The following is a 19,107-nucleotide window of genomic DNA, read 5'->3' on the forward strand; positions in this document are numbered from 1 at the left end:
AGCCATCTGCATGTCTTCTTTGGAAAAATAACCATTTAGTTACTCTGCCTACTTTTTAATCAGATTGTTCTATTTTTTGCTATTGAGTTGTATGAGTTTTTTGTATATTTTAGATAGTAACCCCTTATCAAATGTATGATTTGCAAATATTTTCTCCCATTTTGTAGTTAGTTGCCTATTCATTTCTTTGATGGTTTCCTCTGCTATGAAGAATCTTCTTAGTTTGATACAATCTCACTTGTCAATTTTTGCTTTTGTTACCTTTGCCATTGGTGTCAAATCCAAAAAATCATCACCAAGACCAATGTTAAGGAGCTTACGGCTTATGCTTTCTTCTAGGACTTTTACAGTTTCAGGTCTTGAAGTCTTTGATCCATTTTGAGTTAATTCTTGTGTATAATATGAGATAGGGTTCCAAGCCTCATTCTTTGACATGTAGCTGTCCAGGTTTCCCAACACCATTTATTGAAGAGGCTGTCTTTTCTCCATTGTATATTCTTACCTCCTTTGTCATAAATTAATTGACCATACATGCTTGAGTTTATTTCTGGGCTCTCTATTCTGTTCCATTGACCCATGTACCTGTTTTTATGCCAATACCATACTGTTTTGATTACTATAACTTTGTAATATAGCTTGAAATCAGGGAGTGTGATGCCTGTAGATTTGTTCTTTTTCCTGAAGATTGTTTTGGCTATTCAGGGTGTTTTATGGCTCCATACAAATTTTAGGATTGTTTGTTCTATTTCTGTGGAAAATGCCATTGGAATTTTGATAGGGATTGCATTAAATCTATAGATTGCACTGGGCAGTGAGGACATTTTAACAATATTCTTTCTTCCAATCCATGAGCGCAGAATATCTTTCCATTCATTTGTATCCTCTTCAATTTCTTTCATCACTGTCTTGTAGTTTTCAATGTACTGCAACCTCCTTGGTTAAATTTATTCCTAGGTATTTTATTCTCTTTGATGCAATTGTAATTGGGATTGTTTTCTTCATTTCTGCTCCTGATAGTTCATCATTAGTGTATAGAAACACAACAGATTTTTGTATATTGATTTTGTATCCTGTGACTTTACTGAATTCATTTATTAGTTCTGACAGTTTTTTGGTGGGGTTTTTATATAATATAATGTCATCTGCAAACAGGCAGTGTTACTTCTTCCTTTCCAATGTAGATGCCTTTTATTTCTTTTACTTGCCTAACTGCTCTGGCTAAAACTTCTAGTCCTATGTTGAATACAAGTGGTGAGACTGGGCATCCTTGTCTTGTTCCTGATCTTAGAGAAAAAGCTTTCAGGTTTTCAGCTTTATCATTATATAATGACCTTCTATCTCCCTTACTACAGTCTTTGTATTAAAGTCTATTTTCTATGGTATAAGTATAGCTACCCCTGCTTTCTTTTGGTTTCCATTTGCATGGAGTATCTTTCCCATCCCTTTACTTTTCTAAAAACGTAGCATGGAAAGCAACTATCAAAGGGATTGAACAAATAACAATAAAGGACAATGAAAAGTAAAAAAAAATTTGATAGAATGAATATAACCTACCTGTATCTTTTTGCTCTTGGGTTCACAGAAATTCTTCCTTGGCTTGATAGCTTGAGGTACAACAAATTTTGAAGAGACCGATTCTAATGACTTCCCATAAAATCGTTGAAAACGATGATACATTTGCACAGATCTAAGATGACGAGGATCTCTAGATTTTTCTGGAAAAGAAAAGGCTTAAAATGCAATACTACTACATATTTTCAACAGCGTTCTCACTAATCCTTCACACCATCCCACACACATGTGCACTTTTCTTTTTAGTTTGGAACAGTAACTTAGGCTGATGACTTTTGTTAAAGAAGGAATCTTAAATCACACCATCTCTTGTCCACAGAATGATTCCTTACTTTATTTAAAGGATGCAAGGGACAAAACACCCTTTTATTGTACACCTCTCAAAGCAAATATCAAGATGCTACAAAGAATGACAGATTCTGGGCATTACTTCTGTTTTGTGCCCTGTGAATGAAGTTAAGAAGCGGGAAGGTAGGGCTTCCCTGGTGGCGCAGTGGTTGAGGATCCACTGCCAATGCAGGGAACACGGGTTCAAGCCCTGGTCTGGGAAGATCCCACATGCTGCGGAGCAACTAAGCCCGTGCACCACAACTACTGAGCCTGCGCTCTAGAGCCTGTGAGCCACAACTACTGAGCCCACGTGCCACAGCTACTGAAGCCCACACTCTGCAACAAGAGAAGCCACCATAGTGAGAATCCCGTGCACCACAACGAAGAGCAGCCCCCGCTCGCCGCAACTAGAGAAAGCCCGCACGCAGCAACTAAGACCCAATGCAGCCAAAAATATAAATAAATTAATTAATTAAAAAAAAAAAGAAGGGGGAAGGTTAAGGCCAAATCAGGAAGATGTCCATCTAGGGTATCACGGCTTCTTGTATCACTTGACAGAAAAATCCTTACTCCAGACCATGGCCACAGAGCCAAGAACTTGGCAGCTCAGAAAGACTCACTGTGGAAAACTCCAGTGACATAGGAAATCCCAACACTCAAGGTATGACTTACGCCCGTCCCCAGAGAAAACTACAGCACTCACTTCAAGGGATTGTTAAGCAGGCTGATTTTTCTATATCTGTATCTACATATGTAAATCAAACGGCTCCGAAGGATGTTAATGATTGATCTAAAAACTCCCTTGTATTTTTCAGGATATTAGTAGTTGTTTCTAACAGCAGGCTGGGAAGTGTTCCGTGGGAACATGCTTACTAGGTCCACTCTGAGATTCTTCTGAAGGTAAGTTCTGTCCACTGGAAGCAGGGTGGGGGTGAGCATGGGGTAGACAAGAGAAGACAAGGGATGAGCCGGGGAAAAGGGTCCCTAAGTCAGTCTCGGCTAACTTGCTCTCAGTGGTGCCACAGCCTCCATCCCGAGCGTGAAGGTGGGTAAACTGCTGCCCTTGTTATGGGTGACGTGAAAGCAGCTGCTACTGCTTGCAAGCCTACAGCCTCAGTATTTCTGCCATCAGGGAGCACACAGGTGTCTTAAACTATCAACTGTCTTGGCTTAAAACAGCTGCTAACTTTTGTGGGACAAATGCCACCTCTGTGCACTTGCTCCTAAGACAGCTGTGTGCCCCTGTACACATGACGGTCAGCAAAGTGGGGCTCTTTCCTCACCCTCTTTACTGACATATATCTACGTACCTTGTACATTATTGTTATTCAAGAAATAGGATAATTTTTCATTGTAACATAAAAGGCAGAAAGTGAAAGAGATTTTAAGGTATTTCACCAGAATCGCAGAACTCACCATCAAACTGACCCTTTGTCCTGTCATAATCATCACTAAGGGGTCTGTGGGAATGCCAGTGCACAAGCTCATCAAATTCTTTCTGCTTGACCAGTGAAGTTACAATAGGATCATCGCTATGAGATGAAAAGAAATATAGGCACATTTTAAACTGCGTGCCTCCCAATACAGCACAGCATAGATCTCATTTAAAAAAAAATTTTTTTAAAAATCATAGCCACTTTTCCTCTTTCCGAGATACAATATGGGTGATAGAATCCAAAGAGCAGTTTAATGGGGCTTCAGAACCCAGAATCCACCCCATATCTCGTGCCATGGACATCAACAAATATTCATCCACTCATTCATTAATTACAAACACACAGCTGGAATGATTTTACTCTAAGGTTAAAACTATGTTGATTTTTAAGCTAGTTAGGATCACAAGACATTGGTAAATTTGAAACTAAGCTCATTATGTGTTACAAACACAGGTTACATCTAATATAACCTCTTTATAAATAATCTGTCCAACTTTGTAAAAGCTCTAATGAGTCATTCATCCATTCCACCCAGGGGCTCCCATACCTCGTTAGGAAAGGCAAATCTTTCAAAATGTCCCCAGCAAACTTATCAACCACCTGACATGACACTGGAATAAAACCCAAATTAGCCATCTTTTCCTTGGAGGTATCTGTAAAAAAGTAGTAAGACAAGGTCAAATGTGAAACTTTCATACAGCAATGTTACATATCATTTTCTAAAATTTCACATTTAAAAAAATATCATGTTTCATTGATCTTATTTATTTACGTTAATCAATTCTAGCCCTTCCCATAAAGCTATTTTCCACATTAAAACATTCTGGAACACGGCAGAATATAAAGAAATAGGCAGCAATTAGGCATGTAGGTAGGTAGATAGAAGGATAGATAGACGGATGGATGGATGGATGGATGAAGAGATACACTGACAGACAGAAAAACGCCTATGTTTCCTATTTCAAATGTTTGTTCCTTTTCTTATTTCCTATTATGAGACAAGGAATTTAAATATGGAAGTCTCACTCAGAAATCTCATATATGCTTTTATAAAAATAAAAAAGAAGTAGGGGGAAAATACAGATGTCAATGAAATTATGTTATATCATTAGTCTTCTCTTACATCCTCCTTGATGTTATGCCCATGTACACCTACATATGATAGATGGATATCACACGTCACATATTGATCGTATATACAACAGCTGGCTAACAAATGCCCCTTTATCCAGTGTCTGGTTCATAATTCTAGGTGAGCTGCAATTGCCCTGCTCGGTATTTCCTTGACGTCCACCGTTCCTGTGTTTGCCTGAAACCTTCCTACGAGTCCCTACAACTCTCCCTGAGCACTTTCTTCTTACAGCCTTGGGCGAAGCCAGAGTCCTAAGGATTTCATGCCCCCCGAGACTTGACGAAACTCACAAGGTAAATACCCCAGCTACCTTGCTCTTTGGGTAAGACATCTCCAAAGTGGTTTGCACACAGTTCTAGGATTCCCACCCAGTAAAACTTACCTGTAGTTGCCCACGTGGAAACCTACGCAATAACACAGCCTGCACCGACTGTGTTTTCTTCCTGGTATTACCTAAGCACTCCCTTATTGGATCTTCCTGGGAACAATAAACTCCTTGCTCTCAAGCGTCTCTGTCTGGTGGAACTCATTCTGACATAATGAAAGGGGATATATACCCTTCCCCTGTACTCTGAAAAATACACTTGTATCAATACATCCCCAACCCCCCTTAGCATTCTTCTTTTTTTTTTTTAATTTTAACATCTTTATTGGGGTATAATTGCTTTACAATGGTGTGTTAGTTTGCTTTATAACAAAGTGAATCAGTTATACATATACATCCCTTAGCTTTCTTTGTCACTTTCCATCTGGGGTCATTTTATTCTGCCTGAAATTCATGATATAGAAATGTCTCCAGTGACGACAGGATGATGGATAAATCAGCGTTTGTATTTTGAAAAATGTCCAAGCTACTCATTTTTTAAAACTGTATTTTAAGAATAACATATGATTTCATTATGTTCTGACTTCTATAATGATATTTGGGGAAGTCTATTATTAGAGACTAATTTTTATTCCTTTGTAGGTAACTCTGGTCCTTTTAAGATATTTATTTTTTACATTCTCTAATCCCACTGCATTGTGCCTAGTGTGTATATCTGTACGTGTGCGTGTGCATGTGCATACGTTTGCTTTGTCCCGCTCGGGACTCATCATATACCCTGAGTGCGCAAATCCCTGTCTTTCATCGTCCAGGCAAACGCCAGCCACGGTCTCGTCAAATATGGCCCAATCTACACTGGCTTGGCCTCTCCTTCCAAATCTCCAAATGAACGAAAGATTAGACGGCTTCATTCTGTCTTCCATGTCTTTTAACATGTATTTTATCATTTTTTATCTCTATTTCTTTTGTTTGTTTTCCGGTTCTTTTAAAATTTCTCCAGCTTGAGATATAACTGACATATAACCCTGTGTAAATTTTAAGGTATGTAATGTGTTCATCACTATTGTACCTGTAGTTCTTTTGATCTATTTCTAGCTCACAAATTCTCTCTTTAGCCAAATCAAATCAGCTTTTGAACCTATCCATTGACAGTCTTTTCATTTCTACAACTTTGAATATTTTAAAATGTGAAGATGTTTTCTATCATTTTGTTTTTCACGTTTCAAATTTCATATTTTATTTCTTCAAGCATTTTTAAACATACATATAGTATATTCTACTTGTGACAATTAGAAAATCTGAAATACTTAAGAGTTCTCCTTTTGCAGCTTCCTGTTTGTCCGGGGGCTTATTTCTCTGCTGTTTATAAATTTGCATGTGCACTCGTATGCGGCAGAGAAGCCCTGTAAAATCAGGGTATATGAGGATGTTCCTCTACAGAGAACACGCCAGATTCCTTTGATCGCTTGAAGGTTATTTTCCAGCTTAGAGTTGTCTTGACTCTGCTGACTGAGTACACTGAAACCCAGATTCTTAGGAGGGCAGACCTACAATTAGAAATTCTCAGAGTGACCCAGAGATCAGTCTCTCCCTTCATGTTTGGCTCCTGGAATTTCCCTCCTATTGTTTTGAGCTTACTTACGATTTTGTAAAAAGGTGTTTGGTGTCTCTTATCTAACTTTTCCATCATTACGCACAAGAGATTTTTCACTTGATCTACACTTCAGATTGATAGAAATGGAAGTCACTGGCTTTCTTAAAAATTGGCAACAACGTTAGTTACAAGGAAAACATATCACTGTTCAAAATTATACTCAAAGGATTATCTCCCCAAGGATATGACAGTATAGGTCATTTTAAATGCATAGTACCCGAAAATTATTTATACTTGCAACATTTAGTTACTGGTGCTTTCAAAACATTTTCAGAGGAACGATGCTTTTATTTCAAATTAATTTAGAGATTTATTACCTTTGATTGGTGATGGATCCTTTTTAAGAAAAGGAAATTGTTCTGTTCTCAGAGGAAATGGCTTTCCAACATCAAACTTTGTGACCAACTTTGATACAGTATCCCAGAGATGTGCATAATCTTTCATAATGCCATTTCCCAAATTCAAATGTAGCCCTACATGAGTTCAAAGTAGTAAACACTGAAAGTCATTCACACATACACAGAAGCACACATTTTAACTAAATTCACAGAGCTCTGAAATGCTTATCAAACAGTGAAATTTTCTGTGAGTGCCACACGGAACCTAGAGCCAAACGGTCCCTAGTGTTGACTGTGGGGTTGGAGACTTTAAAGTTTATCCTGTTTCCCTATTTGATAACTATTAACATTATAACTGCCTTAACTAACAATAACAGATGGTGAATATCTAACTATTCTTCAAGGTAACAAAAAATGTTATGTCACACATAATTTTATAATCAATAAAACAGAATAAAACTATGATTTTTCAAAAATGAGAAAGTTTGTAGAGGATTGCTAAATTTATTTGTAGCTAACTCATTCTAACACTTGCAATATGTAGGAACCAAATCTTAGAGGTCAAAGAAGCTTCAATAATGCTCAATCAGTTTTAGTTCTCTTAAAATGTCTTTTATTTTTCTTTGACTACGAATAAACAGCAGAAGATTTCTTCTAATAAAATTATTCAAAGAAAGAAAAATTAATTATATACAACAAATATATAAATCAGCTTTATCTTTGGAAAAACTTAAAATTCCCTAAATATCTAATAGTAGTACATGATTACATTAATTAGAGTAAATATTCTGAAAAATGTTCTGTGTATATTTAACTGAAAAATTCACCTGTTACAATTATCTAGAAATGCCAAGTTCCCAAAGATGTATTTTTTCCAAAAATACTTGTGGAGTAATATTAAGTTAAAAATATTTTTAAATACAACATTCACTCTGATTGCAACTAAGTAAAACTTATATACACGCATAAATAAATATCTGAAAGAAAATGACTGCTATATGTTGCAAGTATAGGAAAATAATTTTGAAGCTTTAAATCCTTTATAATGTTTATCTCTGGGTAAAGGCATAATTATTATAAGATACTAGGGTGGTACCTTGAACACTTTCATTTTCATAGTAAAATGCTATATTCTTCAATAAAAGCTCATCACTTAAGTCGGAAAGGTGAGTTAAATCCAGATTCCAAAATTCAAAAACGTCTATATTACTTAGGATGAAGTATTCACACCACTTTTTCTGAAATTGGAAATAAAAACCAAGTTAGTGACAATTTTTACATTAGCAAGAACCTAGAAGACTTCAAACATCTCAATAATCCAACTGAAAGGCAAGTGGGCTGGGCTCTTCCATTCTTACGGACGTGAGCCCTTCCAGGCTGGGTCATAATGAATGTGTCACACCTTGAAAGATTTAAAGTTAAAATAAAATCAGGCTGACCAAGAATGATTCAGCATAGTCCTTATTCCCAGTCACAGAAATCCGTACTTGACTCTTACAACTTTTCTCCCACAGATACGGGACTAGAGAAATACTTCTGCTCTCAAATGTGCCTCTGTTCTTTCCTCAGGGTTTAATGCTTCCAATGTTACTTTTAGGTCAAAACAGAATTTAAAAAAAGAGCATTTGATTGTTTAGGGGATCCTTCACAAAGATCCCCATCCACCTACATCCCTGGGCAGCTGTGTTCCCGCCTGTCACGGGCAGAACGTCTTCAGCGGCACCACTGAGCTCAGAACAGGGCAGCTGCGACCCAAGCAACCGCAGCGCACAAACCTGGTCATCCCTTGAGTCAGCGTTCGAGTTTGGGGAGCTAGGTTGAGAGGGAAAAACGGAGGCTTCTCTGCTGCACACACGATAACACACCCAGGCTCTCCAAACGTGAATAACCTCTTTATCTATACGGATGTGGAACTTTAACAGCGTTATCCAATAGAAGTGGGACGCAGGCAAGCTGCATACGTTACCTTAAACTTCCATATGTTTCTTAAACTTTTTTCACATTAAAAAAAAAAAAGCTGAAATTCATTTTATTTTATTCAACCCAACATACCCAAAATATTGTCATTTCAATGTGTAATCAATATAAAAATATTCACAGAATAGTTTACATGCTTTTCACACGAAGGTTATGAAATCTGATGTCTCTTTTAGACTTAGGCACGTTTCAAGTGCCTAATACCCAAGTGTGGCGATCGGCTCCTACCCTGGATGGCCCAGCTCTAACCAGGTGACTGAGGATGGCTGTATAGGGTTCCTGATGAGGTCACAGATATCAAAGAATCAGGAACCCAGTACCTAGGGTGGAGTTTTACCTACAAATAAAACACGAACGAGCTCTCTTCAGGGCCATAAAGCTGTGGTCCTCAAACTGCTGCAAAACCTCCCCTGGAAAGATTATTAAAGAGAAGACAGGGCTTCCCTCGTGGCGCAGTGGTTGGGAGTCCACCTGCCGATGCAGGGGACGCGGGTTCGTGCCCCGGTCCGGGAAGAGCCCACATGCCGCGGAGTGGCTGGGCCCGTGAGCCATGGCCACTGGGCCTGTGCGTCCGGAGCCTGTGCTCTGCAATGGGAGAGGCCACAACAGTGAGAGGCCTGCGTACTGCAAAAAAAAAAAAGAAGAAAAAAGAAAAAAAAAAAAGAGAAGACAGCTTGCTAGGCAGCATCCCCAGAGGCTGATCCAGTAGGTCTGGGGGGAGCCCAAGAAACTGCATTTCTAACCTGTTCTTAGGATGCTATTGGTCAGGGGGCTGTACTTGGGGTACCACTGCCATGTAAGGGCTGTCCCCACCCCCGGGCCACAGAGCCTTTCCCATAACACCACTGAGTAAACAGAAATATGCGAAAACAGGACACCAAAGCTTCCTCACTGGAGCCGCTTCAGCTGAGAGGTACCTCCATGTCATCCCCAAGCGTCAAGATTTGAGCCAACATGAAACTCTCTCTTCCACGTCCCGGGCTACCTTCCCCAGAAGCCTGAGGATATGCCCTTCACTGTGAACATTTCAGAGGCTGAAATTACGTTACGAACTTAGGCTTCTAGCTCCCAGGTGCTACCAAAGTGAAGCATGGAGAATGGTGAAGACAGATCAAGGGGGGGCTCTCCCAGGTGACAGTCAGCCCTCCCCACGTCGGGAGAGGAGAAGATGAGGAAGGGCACAGACTGGGAAGCTGGGCAGAGATGAAGGTGGACCTCGGCTTGGTCACTTATTAGCTGTGCTAATGGGCCCCGCAGCCCTTCTGAGCCCAAGTTTTCGTTAGTAAAATGAGGACAGAGGAGTGATGTGTCTGAGTGAGGCAACAGAGGTCAAGGACACGCACAGAATAAACGGTAGGCCCTCCCACCACATCCAGCAGTCCACGCCATCCTAATTAAAGGTGATGTCTTCTACCAGCCAAAGCCACAAGGAATGTCCTGCAGGGCCATCTTAGAACATTCCGTAAGGCAGAAAGATTTTGTAATGTTCTTTTCAACTCGTGCTCACTGTACATAAGAAATTGTTTATAAAACTCTCTATAAATGAAAAGTATACATTCAGAGCATTCCTTTAAATCTGTAAATCAACACCACAGTTAACACATTCATACTATTCAATAGTTGAGCACATGTAATTCAACCTCAATAAAGTTGACCAAAAATTAAGTATTTCTCAGAAATAAAATTACAGCAGAGCACAATATTATCGATGCTATAATGTGTTATTTCAGGATCTGACATGCTGTATCAATAGGCTCAGTGTATTAAACTGGCATGACTTATATTAAAATGTCTAAAGTGAATTAAATGGGAACTAGGAATAGAGTCTTCATAAACCTTTTAATTAGCCACAGTCTGCCTCTGCCTGACAGAACCAAAAACGCCTAGAGCAAAGCTCCCCCGTGGGACCTGGGACACAGGAGAATGCTTTCACTCGAGCGTCAGCAACCCCCATGATACTGTGTCCACCACCTCACAAAACCGTTGAAAACTTCTGTCAGAGCAGTTGTGAATGTTCACAAGTATGACCCAGGTACGCATCGACGGACTTGTCTGCACCTGAGCTGCAGCTGCTGACCCGACACCTCTGTCAGCTGTTACAGTAAATACAGTCTATGCACCACCAGCAGAACTAGTCCAACCACTTCTCAGTCACCCTCAGGTCAATCCCCTCCCGGGTCTGCACTGCATCCCCCCAGCCAGACCCCAACAGGGGCGTTTACACAGGGGTCGCCTCGTCTCAGTTGGAAGAGGGTGCCCTCCGCTCAAGATGCGGCCCCAGGGGGACAGGACTCTCCTGTGTTCTGCTCAGGCCACAGACCCAGCCCCTTGGACGGAGACTGGCTGCTCGCTGGCTTCCACTGGGTCCCCTGGAGCTCATGTCTACCAAAGACAGCCCTGAGATGCTGAGGGACCTGCCACGACATTTCCCACTCATCTCGCCTGCCTTCTGAGGACCCTCAAGCCCAGAGGCCCACCTCCGCACCCTCATCAGCCAGCGGGACTCACCCGGGGCCTGAGGACCTCAGATGCCCTCCCACCCCTGGCAGCACAGGGGCCACATCTCCATCCTTCGTGCCCGGACCCCAACTGCATTTTCTAGACCAGTCCTCTGGCACACGCGGCCCCAGGTCTCTCGGTGAGGCCACCGTCTCCCAGTCTCCATGCTGCCGACACGTCCTCTCTGTCACAGAGCCCGAAACCTCAGGGCGGACTCCATCACGCTGCCCACCCCACGCAGGGGACCCTTCACTTATTCTCCAACGGGGTCCCATCCTCACTCATGGACACTCTATGGGAAGGGGGAGGGAGGCGCAGTGGGGGCAGAAGAAGACAGTTGTCTTTTCAATAATATTTGTTACACATGGATCAATGTACAGCAAGTCCCCTACATACGAACGAGTTCTATTCCAAGAGCTTGTTTGTCAGTCCAATTTGTTCGTAAGTCCAACAAAGTTAGCCTAGGTACCCAACTAACACAGTCGGCTATATAGTATGTACTGTCATAGATTTATAATACTTTTCACACAAAGAATACATAAAAAACAAACACAGGATAGTAAAGTGCACAAAAGCACAACCACTTGTAGAGGAACCATGCCCAGGACAATGCATGCCAGACACATGAACTAACTTACGCGACTGGACGTGCGAACACACGTTCACATCTTTGAAAGTGCGAAACGTGAAGGGAACTTACTGTATTATTATTTTAAAAGCCAGGAATTTGGCTTTTGTTTTTCCAATCCCCAAAGTAAGGGCACCTGCCAGTCTAGCCAGAGGCCAGGCTTATGAGGGAGAGGTAGTGCAGAAAAGCGGTTTTCACAGACGTTCTTCACCTGATAGAATTCGGGGAGTCCATGAACTTGGGTCAGAAAATTACATTTTTATTTTTGCTAACCTGTGGCAAACTTTGTATTTTCTTCCATTGCAAACCCAGACAAAATACCGTCCCTCCCAGGCAGTAGCTGGGATTGGGCACCAGTAGGGATCACAGATGTTTTCATTATAAGCACTGCAAACATATCGAGATATTGCTGACACTCACCATCCATTGAAAAGTACGGTATTTATCTGATTATCTAATGTAGTAACAAAGAAGCACATGTGTTACTATATCATAAACGATACGGTTATAATATTTTGATAACAGTATTTCACCATAACTGATTTCCCTCAGAACCTTATTTGAGGCATTTATATTATTCTGGGCCACAGCATTCGTCAGATAGCCACAGGGGCCCCAGAACAAAAAGGCTAAGAAGCCCTGAAGAATTCCTTTTTGTGTGGTTCTGACACACCTGTCTGCTGAGGACGGAAAAGTGAGGAAGAGGGGACCACAGTGCAGACTGCGGCCTTTCCCGATGAACAAGCACCTCCCCTGCCACCTGGCTCCATGCATGGCTTGATCACAGGATGGAGAAGAGGGGGTGTCCTCGTCACTTCCGATCTATCCTCCTCCCCCGGCCCAAAAGCCTGCCGCCATCCGTCTGCTCCGTCTGGAAGCCCCTCCTGACCACGCTCCTAGGTCCCCCACGTACCCAAATAGCGATGACTTTCCTGCCTGGCGCAGCTTCACCAGCACCACAGATAACTTCAGCCTCCAAGAAGACGATACCATCGACACTTCTCGAATGTCTTGTATCCAGTGATCCCCCTCACCCCTCTGACCCAGGTCACATTCTCCCCAACATACCCATGCCTGCCATCACCAGGACCTGCTCTCCGTCCTTGCCTTGCTTTGGGCTCCCCCATGAAGCAGACCCCGAGCCTCAACTTTATGGAAAAGCACTAATTTGTGACTGCTCTCAAGAGGCGCCCGTGAGGGGATGCAGAAGTGAGACGGGAAAGAAAAGAAAACCAGGAAGGACCATGTTTTCCAACCCACGACCCCTGTGGACAACCAGAGCTTAATTCCACTGGGGAATTCTGAGAGCGTAGAGCACGTTTCAGGGCTACCTGCCCCGACGTGTAAGGAAGCTGGGGTCTCCTGCACCCAGCCCTCACCTGCCGTCGGTGGGGCATTACACCCCAGCATTTCAGACCCAGAAGATCAAACCTTCAGGCAGAGAATGGCAGGCATTTACAGTAAGATGGGAAGTAAGGGAGAGGGAGAGACGGGCCAGGGAACGACAGTCTGTCTGCCTGCCAAGCCCCGAAGAGGGGCTCCTCACGCCCACCGCCGGCCCATCCTTCCAGCCCTGTGTAATGGCCATCACACTCCTTCACTGATCACACCAGGTCCCCCAGCTCAGCAGCCCCTCTGCTCTCCCCCTGCACGATAGGGTCCTTGTAGCTTGTCTCTGGTGCTTTGTTTCCTAGCCCAGCATTTGCACCACCCCCTTGCAAAGATACGGAAACCTCTTTCCTGTCTTCTTTTCCATAAAATGGTACAAATCCACCAAGGGCGTCTGCCCCGCCTAAACTCTCTTGTTCCTTTCTGTACATATCATGCCATCAGCTGGCTTCCTTGTGCCTGCGGCCATGTGGTTAGGACCCACCGGACACGGAAAAGTATATGATAACACATACGGGTGCCACTATAATTCTTCTGTCAAATATGTCAAGGGAAGCCTCCAAAGTACCAGGCAGGACAGGGTGGTATGTCCCTCTCAGTAGAGCTCACTCTTCCCCGCCTCCAGTAAATATCTCCCACATATTTCACTGTTCTTAAACTTCCGGGCCTGCTTCCTCGCCATGACTTTGAGCACATGACTTTGTCTCTACTTCACAGAGGAAATTCACACCAGCAAGCAGGAAATTCACACCAGCAAGCAGGAACAGACCCCACAACCTCCGTCACGGCCAATCTGTACCATTCTTTCTTCACTCTCTCCTGTAAGAACGGCCATACCCCTCCCTCCATAAAAGGGCATCCTCCGCATGCCCCCCTCACCTGACTCTCCCTGTATTTTCATCCTATCCTCTCTTAGTTTCCATGATCAGCATTTAGACATGCTCCATCTGTCATATTAAAAGCACTCTTTATTTTTTATTTTATATTGGAGTACAGTTGATTTACTCTGTTGTGTTAGTTTCAGGTGTACAGCAAAGTGATTCACTTATACATATAAGTGTATACATATAAAAGAGTATCCACTCTTTTTTAGATTCTTTTCCTGTATACATCTTTACAGAATACCAGGTAGAGTTCTCTGTGCTACACAGAGGCCCTTACTAGTTATCTCTTTTATATAGAGTAATGTGTATATGTCAATCCCAATCTCCCAATTTATCCCTCCCCCCTTACACACCCTGGTAACCATAGGATTGTATTCTATGTCTGTGAGTCTGTTTCTGTTTTGTAAATAAGTTCATTTGTATCATCTTTTTAGATTCCACATATAAGTGATATCATACGGTATTTGTCTCTCTCTGTCTGACTTACTTCACTCAGTATGACAATCTCTAGGTCCATCCACGTTGCTGCAAATAACATTATTTCATTCATTTTTAGGGCCGAGTAACATTCCATTGTACATATGTGCCACATCTTCTTTATCCATTCCTCTGTTGATGGATATTTACGTTGATTCTATGTCTTGGCTGTTGTGAATAGTGCTGCAAAGCACTCTCCATTGACCCAGGTGCCAGCTCTGCCCTTTGCCGTTCCCTTATTCTCAGCCTCTTACACAGAAAGTTCTCTCCACCGTTATGTTTTCCCTCCCACTCACCTCTGAATCACTGACACTGACTTTCCTCCCACCACTCTGCTCACCTGCCTCTTGATTCCCAGCAGCAGTGAGACCTGTGCCCTCAAACCCAGCGGACTGTGCTCAGTCCTTAACCCCCTACAGCTCTCGACACACCTGATCCTATTAGCCACGCCCACATTTGGAGACACGGTTCCCGTCTCTCAGAGCCATCCGTTCCCCTCTCTCCTCTCCATCCATTTCAGCAGTTCCTTCCCAGCACCTCAGCCTATGTGGGACCACTGCACGATGGACTTTCTCGGGTCTCTGCCCCGGGCCCTCTTATCATCTCTCTCCCAACATAATTTCGTCCACTACATGAACATCCGTGGGCTGATGACTCCCAATCTTTACGTCCAACGCATCCCACTCTGCGGAGCTCCAAACCCGTATTAACACAGCTCACCTGGTACCTCCATCTGGGTATGTCCTTGGACCCTCAAACGCACTCTTTCCAAAACTGAACACACAGCGGCCTCCACCAGCGTCCCGTGGACCATGGCACCCTCCCCTCCCCCTGGAGGCTCAAGAGGAGACTGTCCCCCCCGACTCTTCCCTGCCCCCGCCGCTCACTCACTAAACCTGTCAACTCCACACCTCAAATCATGATCGACTGCCCACTGCTGTCCAGCCCTCTGCCCATGCCCTTGTCCCCAACATCAGCACCACTTACAGGCACGGAGGTGACAGTCACCTAAGTGGCTTCCCGAGTCCACGTGTCACCTCTCTGATGAACCCTCTGCGCTGCACCTGAGACACCTGTTTTGAAATGAAAGCACCACTGACCTAGAGACCATCCAGCTGCCTCTCGCTGTGCTTGGCATCAGGTTACGTCTCCACCCTCCTAACAGCACCTGAAGGGGCCACAGGGTCTGCCTCCGACCCGTCCCTTCCACTTTGTCCCTTTCCTGTGTTCTTTCTAGTCCAGGGGCACTCGGTCACGCCATCCTCGGCACGATCACACAGGCTGCTTTACCTCCTAGAACCTGGTGTGCAGCCTCCCTCCAACCTGCTAACTCCTACACATAGACTTGGGTTACTTAACTTCTCTTCACTTCTTAAGAGAAGTCATCCTTTTCAGACTGAGTTCAGTCTTTTTAGTATCAGATTCTAAAGCGTCCTGCAGTTTCTATCCTGCAGGAGTAGTTTTAAAAATTCCTTATCTGTCTCTCCCTGCAAAATGTAGCTCTATGAAAGTGCTGGGCGGGGTGGGTGAACACCTTCTTTTCCTGTGATCCACACGATGCACGTGCATTAAATAAATATTTGTGGACCGGCTTCCTAACTGATTGGTTCTAAAACACCTTCCTTGGACATTCTGACTATAAGTATCAAGATCCTTAAAAAATGTCCATTCAAATTGATCCACTAGGGCTTCCCTGGTGGCGCAGTGGTTGAGAGTCCAGCTGCTGATGTGGGGGGGACGGGTTCGTGCCCCGGTCTGGGAAGATGCCACATGCCGCGGAGCGGCTGGGCCCGTGAGCCATGGCTGCTGGGCCTGCGCGTCTGGAGCCTGTGCTCCGCAACGGGAGAGGCCACAACAGTGAGAGGCCCGCGTACCGCAAAAAAATAATAATAATAAAAAACATAAAAATAAACTAATCAAGAGTATACTTACCATTGTTAAGAAAGTCTGAATGTCCTTAATCCAGCGGGAAGTGATGAATCTGGTACATGCTCTTTGGGAAAGAGGTAAGTGGAGGAGAAATGCCACGCTGAGACAGTGCAGTCTACACCAATCTGTCACCCCCTCCAGGGTGGGGCAGTTCGTCTCCACCTGCATCAAATAAAGAAGGTGGGTCAGAGGACCGTGGCCAGGACACCAGCTGATGCCTGGGCACCTCAGAGAAGGTGCAGCTGCACCACGTGGGCAGGAACCACACGCTCTTACGCTGTTCGCTCTGCATTTTTGCAAAAGTTCTCTTCTTCACATAACACACACGTTGGGTAAGAGAGACAGGGAACCGCCAGCTTAGTAGCAGTTTACATGAAGCAACTTCCTGTGTTCTTAGTTGCGCGCAACTTCACATGAGCTGACCCAGCAGCGCATGACGTCAGGAGCTCACAGAATTCTGCACGGCGGGGCCACACATGAAATGCTCCATCTCTTTTCTCCCAGGCGTCCTATTTTAAAGGTTATATTGAAAACTACCAGGGTGAGGAAACCGGTACAATCTGAAAATGTACCCAAGTGGAAAAAGGGTAAAGAAGTGGGCATATTTAACCTGATGAGACAATGTTTGCAGGGCTGTCACTGGAACCAGACTGAGGCTCATTCAGTGTGCCTCCACAGGGCCAGACGGGGTCCAACGATGAGAAGCCCCAGAGAGACAAGTGGTTTAGTATCACTTTTGTGATCATTTAAAATGGCACGCCTAGCCACCTACGTTATTTTGCAAAGACACTATTCAAGCAGACCTAAAGGACACAGGAGAAAGATGACGAGCCCTGTTCGTTTCTGAAACTATGAAAGAAAGAGACCAAACTGTTTCTCTTTCATAAGAATCTTCAACCAGGAGTTCCCCAGCACTCAGGTTGTAAACAACACAGTACGAGTACACATGTGTGTCTGAGTGCATGCGTGCACATGTGCAGACACACAGGGATGGCTAGTTGGTTGGCGAACAAACCCACACCAGTCTACAGAGTCTCAATGGCCTCTGTCAGCCCTACAGAAGTTGTGGCTTTAGCATCTGTCCAGCCAGGACAGCAGGAAGCTCCTTGCACAAGGCAGTGGACAGAGTGGAGCTTGGATAAGACAGACAGACCTGGTTTCAATCCACACTGTATTTCATCCTTGGGTTTGACGAATGTTCCCTGGACTCTCTGAACCTCAGTAAGAATCACAGCACCTCCCTTAAACTGCTGTCGTGAAGACTTAATGGCACAAGGCATGTAAGAGCCCAGAACATCATAAGGGGGTAAACTCTCACCAAGGGCCACTTTCTTATCTTCCGCTGGAGGGCTGGACACATTTGACTAAAAATGTACTAAGGGAAACATCTGTGAGTAGAACACCAACCCATCTAACAGCACAACAGATGTTTCAGTAAAATCAAATAAATAAAATTTCACTGGTGGTTCACGGTAAACTTATCATACCTGTTGGATGTTAGCTTTCTGAGCATCAGTGGTCTTCGATCTGTTTTCTAAAAAGTGATGGTATAAACTCAAAGACAAGGAGCACGAAGTAACACAAAGAACTTGCCGAATGTCAGATCCTTCTGGCCACAGTTGCTTAAGCAGAGAAATAGTTTCACATGCCTGTCACAGAAGGAAATTGTAAAATGTCGTGGTATTTAGAAAAATGTTTACAATCATAAATGATCTTACTAGAAGAACTCATACCGAAGAGAAAAATAGATATGACTACACAAAAACATTTCTGTTTAAAGCAAGAAACAAAATTCAAAATGGGAACATAATAAGTATTTCAATGAAATTATTACAAGTTTAAATATGTAGAGAGCTCCTATAAATCAATAAAACATCTAAGCCTTTAATAAGACATGAGCAGATAATTCACAAAATACAAATATTAATAAAAGTGTTCAACCATTTTAGTAACAAAAAGGACAATTAGATAGCATATTTTTACTTTCAAATTAGCAAAGTATATTTTAAGGATAATAGCACTGGAAATCATGTGACGTGTCATTTCTCTTATATTTGCAAATCAGAGTATACATAGGCACAGAGTTACTGCAAAGCTATTTGGCAATACATATGATTATCATTATGTACGTTGATACTTTCTGATTGACTATGCAAGTTCTAGGTAGGTAGGTTAGGTAAGTTATACAAAATGTGTACCAAGATTTATGCTCCAAGATGTTCGTCACAAAGTTATCTGTTAAAGCCAATTTTCAAACAATTTAAATGTTCAGCATTAGAGAAATATTAGGCATCCAGTAAAAATAAAATTTGTGAATAATTTTTCTGATAATCGGAAAAAGTGGTGTATTAAAGTCTGTTATTGATATGTTTGTCTGTTAATATTATTATAGTGATATTAATTTCCTGGTTTGACAAACGTACCTTGGTTACATCAGATCTTAACACTGGGGGCGGAAGCTGGGTGAGAGGTATATGAGAACTCTGAACTATGTTTGCATTTTTTTAGTAATTAAACAATTCATTCAAATCAAAAGA

General features: G+C 42.9%; 1 protein-coding gene across 1 annotated transcript in view; it reads right to left on the reverse strand.

Annotated features, from left to right (window-relative positions):
• Window positions 1–19,107, reverse strand: part of LOC307188662 (putative ATP-dependent RNA helicase DDX60) — a 94,349-nt gene that overhangs the window by 54,027 nt on the left and 21,215 nt on the right. The window contains exons 11-17 of the mRNA XM_079926089.1: window positions 18,058–18,219; window positions 16,574–16,732; window positions 7,884–8,025; window positions 6,767–6,922; window positions 3,886–3,991; window positions 3,319–3,434; window positions 1,555–1,715 (exon numbers count right to left, since the gene is read on the reverse strand). Coding sequence (XP_079782215.1) covers window positions 1,555–1,715; window positions 3,319–3,434; window positions 3,886–3,991; window positions 6,767–6,922; window positions 7,884–8,025; window positions 16,574–16,732; window positions 18,058–18,219 — 1,002 coding nt within the window. The remainder of the gene's footprint in view (window positions 1–1,554; window positions 1,716–3,318; window positions 3,435–3,885; window positions 3,992–6,766; window positions 6,923–7,883; window positions 8,026–16,573; window positions 16,733–18,057; window positions 18,220–19,107) is intronic.

Source organism: Stenella coeruleoalba (genome assembly GCF_951394435.1).
Source record: "Stenella coeruleoalba genome assembly, chromosome: 7".
In the NCBI taxonomy this organism is placed as follows: Eukaryota; Metazoa; Chordata; class Mammalia; order Artiodactyla; family Delphinidae; genus Stenella; species Stenella coeruleoalba.